The sequence below is a fragment of the Caretta caretta genome, chromosome 7 (assembly GCF_965140235.1).
Source record: "Caretta caretta isolate rCarCar2 chromosome 7, rCarCar1.hap1, whole genome shotgun sequence".
NCBI classification, from domain to species: Eukaryota; Metazoa; Chordata; order Testudines; family Cheloniidae; genus Caretta; species Caretta caretta.
In genome coordinates, this window is record NC_134212.1 from 19413739 (window position 1) to 19429343 (window position 15605).

At 40.4% G+C, this 15605-nt stretch overlaps 1 protein-coding gene across 7 annotated transcripts in view; it reads right to left on the reverse strand.

Moving 5' to 3' along the window:
- TMCC1 (transmembrane and coiled-coil domain family 1) overlaps positions 1 to 15605 on the reverse strand; it is a 207871-nt gene that overhangs the window by 78674 nt on the left and 113592 nt on the right. Inside the window, exon 1 of one of the 7 annotated variants that reach the window (XM_048857213.2) lies at positions 6008 to 6256. The exons of the other annotated variants lie outside the window; for them this stretch is intronic. Coding sequence (XP_048713170.2) covers positions 6008 to 6169 — 162 coding nt within the window. The 5' untranslated portion in view covers positions 6170 to 6256. Of the gene's footprint in view, positions 1 to 6007; positions 6257 to 15605 lie in introns of those variants that run through there. 7 annotated transcript variants of the gene reach the window in all.

Consider the following 15605-nt stretch of genomic DNA (forward strand, 5'->3'; position numbering starts at 1 on the left):
GTAGCTGTTTCTGAAGCTGTACAGGAAGTTTTCGAAGTCAGCCAGCCACCACACAGGTCACACACCCAGTTACCCTTCTCAGAGCATCTTGAGGGATGGCTGGAAGATTCTAAATATATTCAGCCCTATGAACTCAGAGGCTGATTGATGCGAGACCAAGAGATGTGTGATGTGAGGGCTGGGTGGGTCATTACTTTGGATACAGGCTGCCGATTTCCGTTTCACCACTAATGTAGGACCAGTCAACTATTAACTCAAGGGCTGGAATGATGCAAGCTGTGAAGATCCCGACTGTTTATTTGCCAATAGGGTTTTGAAGAGTTTAAAAGGATTGTGATGCTCCCATTCTTCTCAAGCTGTGAAGAGATGAGGTGACACTATATATTATGGTCACTCTATAAAGACTGAAATAATTCTGTAAGATCAGAGGGGAATGTGTATGTATGTGCATATGCATGCACAAAGTGGAGAAATCTATGCAAGGAACATGAGCAGACTTACTGCCTAGCAGTTTTTGTTTAAAAGTTAGCCATAGTTTTCCAAATACTATTTAAAATGCTTTATACTACTTATAATAAATAAATCTTAAATACACACAAATTAAGAAACTATGTGGCAGTCCCTTTCAAGTCTACTGAGAATTAACAACACATACGTAAAGCCATGATAAGTAAAACAGCCCTGAAGTTTAACTTTGTGTAACAGTTTCAGGAAAGTCCTAAAAAAAAGACAATCCTTGTCTATGCTTCAGCCAAGAATTAAGCTGAAGTGCAGGAGACAGGGAGTGTAATAAAGTTATGCATAATATTGCTTCAACATTCCCCTAACCCTGTTATAAAACCTTTGAAAGAAAGTCCTTTGCAAAGGTGCTGCAAAGTTATAGGCCTGTAGTGACTCATTTTTGCAAGACAAGAGGATTTCTTGAACCCTATTATGGAAGCCAGGATATTTACACTTTTGGAAAATGGAATATTAGGCTTGAAGGACATGCGCACAACCTCACATGGGATGCACTACTCAGGAAGGCTCCATGATTGCATGACCAGCCTCACAAGTATGGGTCTGAGAAGGCAACCTCATAATGGAGAAAAGACCTAGTCCTAAAGCGAAAATGAATCTGCTGGCTATGGAGAGTAGCTCTGAACAACTAATTTATCCATCAGTGTTTGCCAGGAAGATAATAGCCATCTTCAGTAGCACAGTCTAGACAGTGGATGCCTGAAAGACACCAAATCTTCTTAGGCTATGGGAAGTGTAATTCCCAGCACACACAGACATACATGCACTAGTTCTGCTTGAGTTAGTGCTTAAATATAGCAGTGGCACAGGTGGCAGCTCAGTCTAGCAGCTCAAGTATTTACCCAGGTGGTCAGACAGGATTGTACATGGATGACCAGCCTAAGCCACCACAGCCTGGCCACACCACTATTTTTAGGCATTTGCTCAAACTGAGGAATTCCTGTGCTGGGAATTACATCTCCCAGTTGCTATGTAGACATACTCTTAAAAAAAAAAAAAAAAGTAAGTGGAGTGACATGGTGATTTCCATCCAAAGTATTCTATTTTCCAAAGGGGTAAATTCCGTGCGAGTCTTACACAAGGTCATAGTGCTAGTCAGTGGCATATTAAAGGATGGCATCCAGAAGTCCTGACTTCCAGGCCCTGTTCTAACTCCTTAACAACACTTTTTGGCTCAAAACCGGATTTTTCAAAGCAGAGAATATATTATGTCTACAAATACGTACTTGCTCCTTAACTTGAGAGTTTTCATCATAGCTATTAATGGGAATGGCTCCTTTGATTAGTTGAAAAGCTTAATCAAACTTTAACAACTAAGAGTATACAAGAAAAATTACACACTTAAGCCTTACCCAGGAGAGTCAAAAGTGGTGCATGAAAATGCACTCTGAAAAGTTAGTCTGGTGCCTAATTCCACCGGGGTTGTCTTATGCTGTCAAAAATAGAACTAATTTCTACATTGGCATATGGAGTTTCAATCAAAATATCCACTGATCCCACTTACATAATTGAAAGGCACTTTTCTCCAGCATAATGCATAAAATCTCTGCATAATGCATAAAAAAGCTTAATTTGTCTTTTTATAAATGTAATATAAACATTGGTTGCTAATTATTCAGTAATGACATTAATGGGAAGAAAAGGTTTATACCACTTTAAGTACTGCATAAGAAGCCTTTGCTGAAATATCATCAAGGCTGCCAAGATATCTACACCATTCTTTACCAACAGGCTATTTAATCCTTCAGTTAATTAGCCCTTGGAACAGAGCTGTGGTTTAATCTAGAAATCAGGTTTGCTCAGAAAGGAAGCAGAAGAATTCTTGACTGTTAATCCTTAGTAACTTGAAATATGTGGCTAGAAAGCATGACAATGTAGTAGTACTTGACACAATGTGGGATTTTTTTCCCTCTTATGAGTTAAATACATAAAATATAATGCTTTTATGCAAAAAGAAAAGGAGTACTTGTGGCACCTTAGAGACTAACCAATTTATTTGAGCATGAGCTTTCGTGAGCCACATCTGATGAAGTGAGCTGTGGCTCACGAAAGCTCATGCTCAAATAAATTGGTTAGTCTCTAAGGTGCCACAAGTACTCCTTTTCTTTTTGCGAATACAGACTAACACGGCTGTTCCTCTGAATGCTTTTATGATAACTCAGACCTGCCCCCTCTTCTGTATCACTGGTGGAATTTTTGAGAACTGTGTGAAGTTTTCCTTTTCAGTCTCTCTCGGCTATTCATCTCTTTGGGCAAGCGTCAAAAGGCCCGTATGTAAACAGAGGCTATCTCCATGAGGAATATTATAGCAACGACCACCTTACTTTTTTTATTTCAGCATCTAAGATAAACAGCTATGTACTATTATATGCAGCTCCATTTGACCTATATCCAAGAACAATGTATTTTTCTTTGTTCCCATTCCCCTCCCTTCCAGTGTTCATAACTTCACTTTTACACTTCACTTGTGAAGGACAGAGAGGATGAGGAATTAAAAAAAACACAAACAGATTTCGCACTCAACCTCGCCCTTCACTATAGTGGGCCTCCCTGTAACCTCCTGTGTTACTATAACAAATTACTTAAAATAATCAAAAGGAAATTCATGGAGCTACAATGACCTCAGTACTACTGTGAGAAAGATACACACAGGCTAGTTAAAAAAAGGTCACCAGCTCATTTGAGTTCCATTCATTATTAGCTTATGCTGCTAACCAGAATGTGAGAATTACTAAACATCTTTAAGCTTCTCCTGTATTGAAACTGTTCAGTGTGAAGTGATGGAAAATGTATGGAAGGAATTAATATTTAAAGTGCCAGTATGATCAGCAAAGTACCCATGTAGTAAAGATCAATAGATCTGCTTCCTGTGGGTATTTTGAGGCATAGCTTTATGACTCATACAGGTTTTCACTCCTGATAGCGCTGCAAAGTCAGAGCAGCTATGAGGGAGCTGGATTCTATTCTAGTTCACATATAATCATGTAAATTCCAACTTCAGAATTACTGGTAATCAATGTTCCCTCTAATTTTTTACATCCATGTGTGGAATGAATTTTGTCATGTGCACCGATATGGAGGTGATGTGTGGCGGGGGTGGGGCTGAAGGGTTTGGAGTGTGGGAGGGGGCTCAGGGTTGGGTGAGGGCTCTGGGGTGCAGGAGGGGGCTCAGGCAGAAGGTTGGAGTGGGGGGTGAGGGCTCTGGCTGGGGGTGCTGGCTCTGGGATGGGGCTGGGGATGAGGGGTTTGGGGTGCAGGCCTTTCCGGGGGCTGCAGCAGGCAGAGATGACTTCCCCCAGCTCTCTCTTGCCACAGCAGCCTGGAGCAAGAGGTGCCTCTCCCCGCCTGTGCAGCCCTTGATAGCCTGCCGCGTGGCAGCACAGCTTAGAGGGAACTTAGCTGGCAATGTGTGCGCCATCAAAAATCCAGCTTGACTTTTAGATCCCAGGTTTCAGGCCAATGCTTAGAAAAACATTTTCACTTATAAACTGCCAAATTTGATCTCGAAGTCACTAAGGGGAAAAAAAATGGAACTCCATGATATCATTTTAAGAAAGATTTTCAGAAGTATAACCACACTTAAAAAAAGTTATCGACCCACCTTTCCAAAGCATACAATACCCTAAGCTCAGGGCCTAAACGCAATTATATGCATGGCAATTTGGACCAGTAGATTTTCTTTCTGTGAACTCTCCCCACCACTGTGGATAATGGAATTATACTTCCCTTCTCATTCATATTAGAGGCAAGATGACAAACACAAACTCTTCCAGAGAGGATGCCTCTTGCTACTACTTCAGTCTGTAAAGTACATTCATAGAAATCTCTGCTCTAGAGAAATCTAGATCTCATGTATCTACTTTTTCAGTTTGGTGGGGAGACTTCATCCAGATGGAACACATTTTTCCTGATTTTGTGTACTTGTAGCTATGCCAGACTCATTGCATTCTGAGGTGGCTCCTTTAAAAGTTAGCATAGAATAGTTGCCAGACCAAACTAAGAGCCCCTTTGACTTCAGTTATTAGTTTTTCCACTTTCACAAAGTTGCCTTAACCCCCTCTAATTTCTGTTGCTGATTGCCACCAATAATGTGATTACTTTTATTTTATTAAAGGTATGTTTAAATAACTGAAAAACTATCATAGAACAAAGACTAGGAAGAGTTGCAGTAAAATTAGAAGCTGAAGCACAAGATGTAGCAGGCAGTACACAGCAACCATTAAAGGTCTGACTTTTTCTTCTGCTACATTGCTATTGAACAAGAAGAAACTTTGCTTTTATCTGGATAATCAACCTAACAATTCAGAACAGGACTCTGAGGGACAAGTTGAAGGGCTTATATGATTAGCTAACTTTACCCATATGCCAAAGTGAAGTCACAATGGCCTAAAAGTGGATGGAAAAGATGTTTAACTTGCCAAAAAACTGAGTTCAAGGTTCCATATTTATAATCTTGTAACAAACATCTGACATCACTGACGCCTAAAACACCTGAACTCCCTGCTCTGCTTTAGGAGTTACTACTGATGGTATGACTGGAGAAACAGAATCCTGACTTGGCAGGTAAATGAGAGAAAATAATTGCAGTGGAAATTCAACTTTTTCTTGCTCTAAGGAATATTTTTCAAACCCAGGCCCAAAACCTGGCAAAAGTTATATTCATAGAATGATCACATACTGAACAAAAATTATTTGAGGCGCCACACAAACTAGCTTCTACAAGATCAGATCTCCGATACAAGGCATTTTTCCACCACTAGGCATAGATAGGACTTTCATCTGTAAATTGTGCAATGAATTGACAGCATGAGTTTGCAGTCCAATGCCAAACAGGTTCTTTAATCAGAAGTTCAGATAACCTGAGATGTTTATTCCCCTATGTACCAAAGTACCTGCTGCAAAGAGCTTTTATAGTCACTCAGTGTAGGAGCCGGGGAGGAAAGAGGGAGGGAGAGGAGCCAGACTAGAGTCTTAACTGATCTCTTGCTGATTACCAACAGGCCAATCTGACATCAGGCCTCTCAAACACTCTCATTCTATGATAGATGTATGGAGGGGTGAATCCTAAAATAGAAGTGGAACCATTTTATTCTCTTAAAAGATAACTATTTTATATCAGTATCAGATTCTTCCTCTATTGGGGTACTACATCCTGCTCTTAAATAGTTTTTTTTTCTAGTTCCCAAGTACTATATTAAAAAAATTAAATATTTTTATTAGGGTTAGTGTTTCAAACCACACTGACAAGAGTGAGACCTAACCTATTCTAGCAGCAGAGGAATGAAGCACAATCTAGCAATGGTAAGATGTCAAACCCACTTTAGATGTAAAGTAGTGTTGGAAATCCAGTCCAAAAGACCCACTGCAGAACAGGAAATACAAGCTGGTCTGAGGAAACTGTAGACCAATCAATGATAAATACAATGAGACAAGTCAGCATTATTTCAATGCGATATTTCAAGTGTTCGGGGAACCTGCTCCAACTTACCATGTCTCTCTCTCGGCAGTTTTGGATTGAATAGCATTTCATTGCAGCCTCCCTCAATTTTCTCCCTCTAGCTTCCTTTGGTCCCGAATTTCTCCTCCTCACCTCTGTGCGAACAGCTTTATGGTGGGTGTCATGCTGTGGTGCTAATGCGGGGGACTTCATAGTGAAGACCAGCCTATACCAATGAAGATTTAGTGCACATCGCAGCTCAGCTTTCCAGTGGAATCCTTTTCAGCAGTACAAATTGCTCTGCAAAGAAAGCTATAGTGATCAGCCTCTAGGTGCAGGGTTGCCAGACATCCTGGTTCCCAAGGGAAGGGGGGTGGGGCGGGGAGGAAAGAAGAGGAGGAGGGAGGTTGCGGTCTTTCTGATCTCTCACCATTTTACTTTCCTGATGCAGTATGTTGATGCAGTTGTATGAAAGAAAATCATTGGATTTTAGAATTTGACAGGCCTTCTCTTCCTTGATTAGTGTTCAAAATACATTGGTGGGGAAAAATACCATGGTGCTTATTTTTTTTTTAAAATAGTGCTCACTGATGCTAACTGAACTTTAGATCATGCTAAATTCTCAGCATTGCTACATCCAAATTCTGGGCTGAGTAAGGTCACCAGAGCTATCTGTAAAGGATTTTCTGGTTCACCAACAATAAAAACCATAAGGGATGCACAGTCTGTTTACTGCAACTACTTTATTCAAGTAGCATTACCGAGGAATTTAAGGGAGTTAGGTGTCCAACTCCCATTGAAATTTCATCACTTTCAGTAACTACAGCTCACTCCTGCATAAAAATCTTCTGAAAGTAAAGATGATGGGATAGGCTTGAACAGATGCAGCCTTTGAGAGTTACCATAATAACAAATAGTACAAATATTATGCAGCGTTTCACTGAACAAAGACAGATGACTTGAATGGTGAGGAGGTGACTAAGCACGTAGTATTTTACAAACTCAAGGCAACAGACAAAGTAAGGTGAATAGGTATCCCAGGGAGGTTTTAGCAGCAAAGGGCTGCCTCTCCCAGAGGTAACTCCAGCACAACGAAGACAGAAAACACTGAAAATGTACACGCTGTTTCACAGGTCTGCAAAAGAAAACAGCAGAGGAATGGTATACTCAGAACAGTTTGTATGAAGATGCCAAATACATTGAAGTGAAGGAGAAGGAAATAAATTGCTCAGTAGGACACTGTTGGAATTCTGTTGACAAATTAATCAGGAGGATTTAATAAGGAGCCAACAAAGGGCATATACATAGCCCAACTTTGGAAAAGGCATGCAGAAACAACTGTTCTGGGGTGTTCTTAGAGGCCCACTGTCAAAAGCAATTGTGTTACTTTTGAAAACACCCAAGAGCTAGTTTACAGCATAAAGTTTGATTAGAAATATCACAGAAAGGTCCCAGGTTTGTTGCTGGCTGAAGAATGCATATTAAAAATTGTGTTATACTAACCAATCCTAAATTTTCATTTTACAACAATGTAGGAGTGTGCCTGAAGGCAGAAGACAGCATACTGTGGCATTTTCAACACTTACAGAACGAAGCACCACCTACTGAATAAAAATGAGACTATTTCTTGAAGGTCTCTTATCGAACTACTGACCCAGGCCCATCCTGCCCATGAGATCACAACACAAGGATGTAGCTTTAGCCATCTTGTAAAATTCAACTACTGAGCTGGAGAAGAAAAAAACAGAAAAAAAAAGACTGAATAATAGAAGCTGGGAATCCATTATAATCCAGCAAAAGTCAGAGAAGTTAATGGGACTGCTTCAAAATTACTGGCTTTGGGGATGAATTTTAATTACTCTACTATATGTAATGTAGGCTCTAATGCCACGCTCACTCAAGCATCAGATGGGCATTTATCAATAATGATACTGATTGAACTGAATTAATGGCTACATAGCATCATTAATTGTGAAGAAACTGATTTTATGGATCTGAAAATTTCATACCACTTAACATCAGATTAGAAAAGAGAGGAGCAATGAGAGATTTCAAATGCCACACAGTGCCCCTTAAGTTATTTGATAATATAGAGTACCTTTAGTGACACAGAATACTAAGCACATACTGAAAATAAAGATTCGTTTAAGGGGTGCATGTAACTTTAAAGTGTTGAAGAGCAAAACTAACTAGTTACAATTTCTCTTTAACAAAATGTAAATTAAACAACAAAACGTAAAGAGGAGCAAAGGTCACATTTTAGGTTGGCTAGTACCATTATCCTGACAAACACAACTGATACAATCTGATACTGAAGAATTTAGGCATAAGTGAGGTACTATTTCTCAGGAGCCACCCCTGTTATTACAACAGAATGAAAAAATACCCACAGGGTGAAATGTGACAAGACACAGAAAATTCAAAGACTGTATCTAGAAATTGCACAATAGCTTGGAACAAGCAGTTTAAGGCACCACACTCAGCAAAAGGACAGCGCACCAAAAATGCCAGTAGTATAAGCTGCCTGATTTCAAGAAGTAATTATTCATTTAACTTACTAAATACTTGTTTCATACTTGAGATAGTTCAAAGAGCTTTTGCAACGTGAGTTCACTTTTATAACATATGACATGACACAGGAATCAGTACATAATCAGCTGTACTTTGTATTCATGGCTAAGTCATCTTTAGGAAAGCTTAAGGATCAAGTTCTCCCTTTGATTTCTACACCAAGGTATTATCTGTGTGTGACAGGAGATTATTTTCTTTATATACTTTTCAATCAGGGATTCTCCCAGTTTCCCCAACAACAAAAAACAAACAAACAATCAAAATTTTTCCAAGTTGTGCCAGTAGCCAGAACTTGGCTTCCTTTACTCTGAAACCAAACATCCTGTTCGCGAGTTACCACATCAGGCCATTTAGAATACCTGCATAGTACTCCAGTACTTGGTAATGAAAGACAAGCTCTCCCACCCCTCCAGGGGTGTATCGTATCTTGGGTAATCCAGCACTATACAGCTGTCAGCAAGAAATTGATCTGAGCTCCATAAGAATGGAGACAGCTTTTTGAACTAGAGATAATTCAGCACACAGTACCAAACAATCAATCTTGCCGGAGGGTGGAGGGGAAGGTTTACAAACTTAGTCTGTCCACCATAAGCTTTTCCTCCACTTAAAAAACCATGAAGTAATGTTGAACATTATCCACTCCACCTCCATAACTGTACTTTCACCAATACATCAAACTGCACTGCTGCAATATGAGGAGGCATATAGGGACTTCAACACGCTGTTCGTGCAAAGAAACTAAAGTACACCAAATGAGCAACTAAAATAGCATTCTTCTTCCCCGCAAGAGATGTATTTATTTAAAAAATAAGATATCTTGATTAAAAGTGTATTAAAACTCTAAAGAACCTATCTGGAAACATCAGTGCAAGCTTTGTTTCAGTCCATTTTATAAAAAAAAACCAACCAGCTCTAATCTACTTAAAACACCAGAATGCAAATGTCCTAATGAAAAAGATTAATTAAAGCCAAAACATTATTGTAAGCAAGCAAGTAAAGGTAACTTTCAGAAGAATAACCAATCACATTTTTTGGGAGATGAGGATAGAGGACGAAAGACAAGTCTACACTTAAAAAGCTGCATCAGCACAGCTGCACCAATAAAGCTGTGCAGCTGTAGTGCTTTAATGGAGATGCTCTAAGCCGACAGGAGAGAGCTCTCCCATCAGCGTAGTTAATCCACCTGTCCAAGAGCCAGTAGCTATATCAACAGAAGCTCTCCAACCAACATAGCGCTACCTACACAGGGGGCTCGGTTGGTATAACTACATTGCTATGGGGTGTGGATTTTTCACACCCAAGCCAGGCCCGGATTTAGGGGCAGGCGACCCACTGCAGTGCTGGGCTTGGGGGGCACCGGGTTTGGGGTGCTGATTTTGTTGTTAGTGACAAAAGGGACAATGGAATGTTTGAAGTAACATGTTTCAGGTATTCTGTATGTGGGTTCATTTTTCACTAACCCCTTCCAGAATGTTCTGGTCTTTTGTAGAATGATGTGGAACCTTCCAGACTTTGAGAACTACATTTTCTTTCAACCTCCTAGAACGTTGTCAGGCATGCCCTTGTGCGTATTTACGGGGCGGGATGTCGCCAGTCAGTCAGTGAGATAAGGCAGACAGAAAAACACTCTTGAACAATTGTACGAACCTTCACTTGACGCTGACACATGGGGATATTCGGACTTCAATGATGATGTCGAATTGGACAACATCAGTCACACTTTACAACATGGAAAGCACTCTCCACAACAAGTTCTCCAATTCATTCATGATGCAGAGCTGAAGGACATTTTTTCTAATGTGTGAATAGCTTTGAGGATTCTGCTCACGCTGCAGTGGCGGTGCCTGCAGGCAGAGATAGTACGTGGAGCTAGGAGCTGAGGGAGGGGAGTTGCAGTCACCCTTTCAGGGAGCTCCCCCAACCCAAACTCCTGCTGCTGGGGGGCCCTGAGACTGCCCCAGCAGCGGCCGGTGTGCCTGGCCCAGGGGCTGCCTGAGCTGCTCAGGGCCAGGCGTGCCAACTGCTACAGAAATCATGGATGTCACGGAAGTCACAGAATCAGTGACTTCATGACCTCTATGACAAACAGGGAGCATTAGTAATAGGACCTGTTCCAAAAAGCTGTTTCAAACAGCTAATTTAGGGAGTCAAAAAGTCTATTTTATAGGTGCAAATTCATGCAGGCTAAAGGAATCTTGAAACAGGCACAAAGGACTGAACACCACAAGGAAAATTTGTAAAAACGATCAACTTGTAATAGCAGGATTATTATAGGAGTGCAATGCCAAACTGATTCCTTACAATAGCTGCTCTCTAGTTTTCTCACAGAAACCACAGATCTGTTTTTAAGGCAGTAGCTCCAACCCCTCACTTGAAGTCTGTTCCATTCTGTGAGGCCACAAAGGAATTAAACAGGCATTTAAACTGTATAAACATCAAGTGTTTGCCTCCTGTAGACCTAAAAGACACCACTGGTGTGACCCAGTGTAACAATTCCTAAGTTTAGGACCTGAACTATTTAAGGCATTTTTATTTAGAAAGTACTGGGGCAAAAATATTCTCGCAAAAGTTTAAGAAACGAGTAAATGGTGTGAAAGCCTACAGATGACAAATTCATAGAAAAAGCCCCATTTTCCTATTACTGAGCCTTCTCTATCCAGTACCACTCTGGCACTACGAAGTACTCTTTCACGTACATAAGCAGATCTTCTCCTTTAATCTAAGGGCTAGTCTACACTGGCAATGTTAAAGCTCTGCCACGGCAGTGCTTTAACGTGGCTTGTGTAGTCACGGCAGAGCAATGGGAGAGAGCTCTCCAAGCACTCTAAAAAACCCACCTCCACGAGGGGCGCGGCTCCTAGCGCTGGTGCACTGTCTATACTGGCGCTTTACAGTGCTGAAACGTGCTGCGCTCACGGGTGTGTTTTTTCACACCCCTAAGCGAGAACGTTGCAGCGCTGTAAAGTGCCAGTGTAGACACGCCCTTAGTAACAAGGTTTCAGATGTACAGAAATGAAAGGAAACATCCTGTGTATGATCTGCTGTATTCTTTTCTCATTAGTTACTGTTGTCTCTTCTCCCTACTTCAGGCACCAATTGTGTTAATGGATATGTCTAATATTTTAAGATCTTCAGGAGCCTTGTCTTCCTGTACACCTGTGAAATATCATGCCCACCATGGCCCTGTAAATAATATACAAGAAATATGGTGTAGTCTAGAATTTTAATTAGCTGGCAAAATGCTTGCGTCCAGGCCTATTTAGAAAGGCACTTTGTGAGATCTCCACAACTGTCCTCGGTCCCAATTCTTCTCTTTATCTATTGACTTTCAATTAATGGTGATCTAAAATTTGAAAAGCCTAATTATTTCCTAAATATCACAGAAATTTCTCTTACCGTCCTCCTTCAACAAGTTGAATGAATAACTTTACATATCACTACAATACTTGGGATTGTACATGAGACATAGCTATTTACCGAAGATAGAGCAACAAATCTCAAGAACTTATACAGGGGGAATCAGGATCTCCCCAAGAAACCTCAAGACATATTCATCAACATAATTCCTGGGCTAGGAAGCGGATATTCTTCCGCTGAGTGTATTCTAAACTCACTTAAAGAAAAGCATAACCAAAAAGCAATTTAAACGACAAACGTTCTGAAAAACGATACCCCTTCTATTTTAGCCTATTAAGCCATAGTCAGACCCTCTACTGCAAACTATAGCAGATTTTTATTTAGAAAAATCAAATAAGGGACTTGCATTGACAGCTGGAGTTCAAACACAGTTCACAATGTAATTTTATCTGCAGTTTATTCATAGGTAGATAAGAGGTCACTGTAAACATGGTCTCTCTCTTTCAATATATAAACAGTAACAGTTGTCGTTTTTCTGATTAGGGAAGAAGTTAAACATCCTGGTTTTGACCCTTTATCACTGCTCCATAAAAATATTCTGTGTTGGGAAAACTGACTAACAATATCTCCACCTGCTAATAGCTTCTTCAGCAGTGTGTAAGATTTGGGTCAGTGTGTGTGTCTGATTACAAACTACAGCTATTAAAAACAATATGCAATTGCTTTTGCACTTTTACACTATTTTGCACCATCTTTAGACAACACTAATTAGGTTGGGAACTCTTAATATTGCTCCAATTTCTACCAGCGTGAGAGGTTAAGCTCTCATACTCTTCATTTCAGCTCTTTCAGGTTATTCAATATTATCAACCAACAACATTTTTAAATCAAACACAAATAAGCTTCATTTTTAAAGAAAAGTTATTCACTAATGTCTGCAAGCAGACGACGACTGGTTCTATGCAAACTAAGGACTTTATGCAGGGTGCTGAGCAGACCTACTCAGTAGATAGCCGTTGTAAGGTGGTAAGATTTTTAACACCTATTGTATTTGTAACAGTGACAGCCGTTTCTTCAAACTTAACCAACTGTACAGTAGTTTTGCACATTACATGCAGGGTATTTCATGCTTAATCTTCTCCATGGTTTGAGACAACATGCATTTTAGTATCCCAGAGCACAGAACAAATGGGGTAATTTTCACAGAGCCACATTATTTTCAATTGTGACCACTGCATTAGATTGTGATCAAGGTATTTTTAAAGGTTTTGAAATGGTATTGACGATTCCTATCACCTAAGCGTACATGGTACACCATAACACATAAAAAGTCCCTACCCCAAAAGGATTTGCCATCTCAAGGTTTTAATCAAAGCTATGCAGAGCAAGACTCAACACAAAATGGAGTATGGCCATTAGAACTTGAATGTTTCAGAGAATATTTGTAGGTGGGTTTTTAGGAAATTTTGAAGTGAGGAGATGGAAGGAAGCTTGCTTTGTGTTGGGTTGAATGCTGTTCCAAGCACGTGGGATAATATGGAACAAGATCCAGAGTTGACAGATGAGAGGAGTGGTAAGGAAAGTTGGGTGAAATATGAAAGCAGGGGTGTGGGCAGGGACAGAGACATAGAGATCTTCGAAGGGAAGGAGAGGCGGCATAACATACATTCATTAATATTTTATCAATAGTTCACTGACAAAAAGTAAAAGGTTTGGGAGTCATATTGAAGAACCAGAAGACTGATGTATAGAAAAGATAAGAAATTCTAATTCTCCCTGGAAAAGATCTGTTACCTATGCCCCAGAAGCAATAAAACAAGAATGACAAAAAATAATGCACTTGGTTTGATTTAAGAGCTATTTGATTTTGACCCCATTATTCCGCTGAATCCCCCACCTCTCAATCACCCCCCCCCGGCCAAAATGTTTTTTATGGGATATTTCAGGTCAGATCACAGTGAGTCTTCAGGTTAAGCAAGACTCATACACAGATCAGAGGAAAACCACTCCAGCTGGTTATAAAATCAGGCATATGAATGTTACCAGACCTTTCCTTGAAACAATAATACTGGGTATAGCAATCATTGTTTGGGTGCACTGGCCTCATCTTTTACTGTGTAAAGTCATCCTTTATTTTCCCTTCAGGGGAAAAAAAAAATCAGAGGAAGAAAAAGAAGTTCTACATAGGAACTTTACTGAACTGCCTCTGGGCACTCAAAGGGCATCTCTGAGCAGCCTCTTTTTCATGCCAGCAGTGTGCTGCTTAAATTGACTGCATTTATTCAAGAAGCAATTCTGAAGTGGATCTGCCTGTTTATCTGTGGATTATAGGAGATACTTATTCAAGAGAGACCTTTAACAAATACTCCCTTCAAGGAGGGCTGATCTGCTTTTAAGTTACACTGCAAAGGATGGAGTAAAGGAAACAGACAAAAAACACCACACCGGAGAATTTAACAGCCAAAGTGTACCTGGACAAATAATTTGACAAAACCCTTGAATTATTATTATTTTTCCTTCGAAATACCAGTTATCTGAAATGCCATGAATACAAAGCCAAGACTCTGTCTATATCATGGTTAATAATACTTTGCAATTTGATAGCATCTTCAGTCCAAAGATCTCAAAGCATTTTTACAATTTTTTATGTTGTTAAATTAAACCTTTTAATACCCATATAAGGTAAGTGTTATTTGCAGAGGGGAAAAATGAAGCACAAGGTCACAGAGATACTATGTCAGAGCTGGGAATGCAACCCAAGTCTCTGAACTCAGTCTTATGCTTTAACCATTAAACAAGGCTTCCTCTCAAATATTTCAGACACATCTGTGGCTAGTACAAGTTTCCTTGACCAGCTGGCAGTTTTTTAAACAGATACCACCATGCTTCAACTTCAATCTACAATGAAAAGAAAAGAAAATTTATACTAGGGAAATCTGCTAGAACATAGTAGCCTTAGACATGGCTAAAAGAATACAAATCCTGCAGCATGGGATGGAATGAATCATGTTTTTATGGGTTCCTGACTTGTGCTATAGTTGTGAATATTTAGAGGGCTAAAGGATGGTTGGGGACCAAAGTTAATGCATGGTTTGATCCAACTTATGCTACCAGAGTTTGAACCATTCCCAAGACTGTTGTATTGTAGCAGAGTTCCCCAAAATGAGGTTCTCTTTTTTAGTGCATGTCACTGAGCAAGGTTTTCTAAATTTGGAAGCCATGATTTAGACTGTGTTCATTTCCAGGCAGGGACTTGTCTTCCCTTTGCTTGGAAAGCTCGGAGTATGTTTTGGACAATACATAAATCAAAATGAACAGTAGTAGTAAATACTGACCCCCGCAAGAAATCCCTGTCAATGTTGGTCAGGGAAGTTGTGCTAATAAACTGTGTTGTTTGCTCAGTGCAGTGGTCCCCAAACTTTTTCCGTTGTGTACCTCCTTATGGAATGGAACCTGTCGACGTCACTCCTGGGAACCACAGCTGGGGCTGGGAGCAAGGCTGTGGCCAGGGTCCGAGCTGGGCTGGGGCTGGGCCAAAGCAGAGCTGGACGCAGAATGGGACTGAGTGTTGCTCCCTCCCTGCCCTACTGTGTGGACTGCTGTGCCCCCCCCAACAGACATTTCTCCACACACCCCTAGTGGGATGCATCCCACAGTTTGGGGACCACTGGCTCAGTGTGATTTCAGCAGCAGCATGCACAACGCCTACAAGGATTTGTTA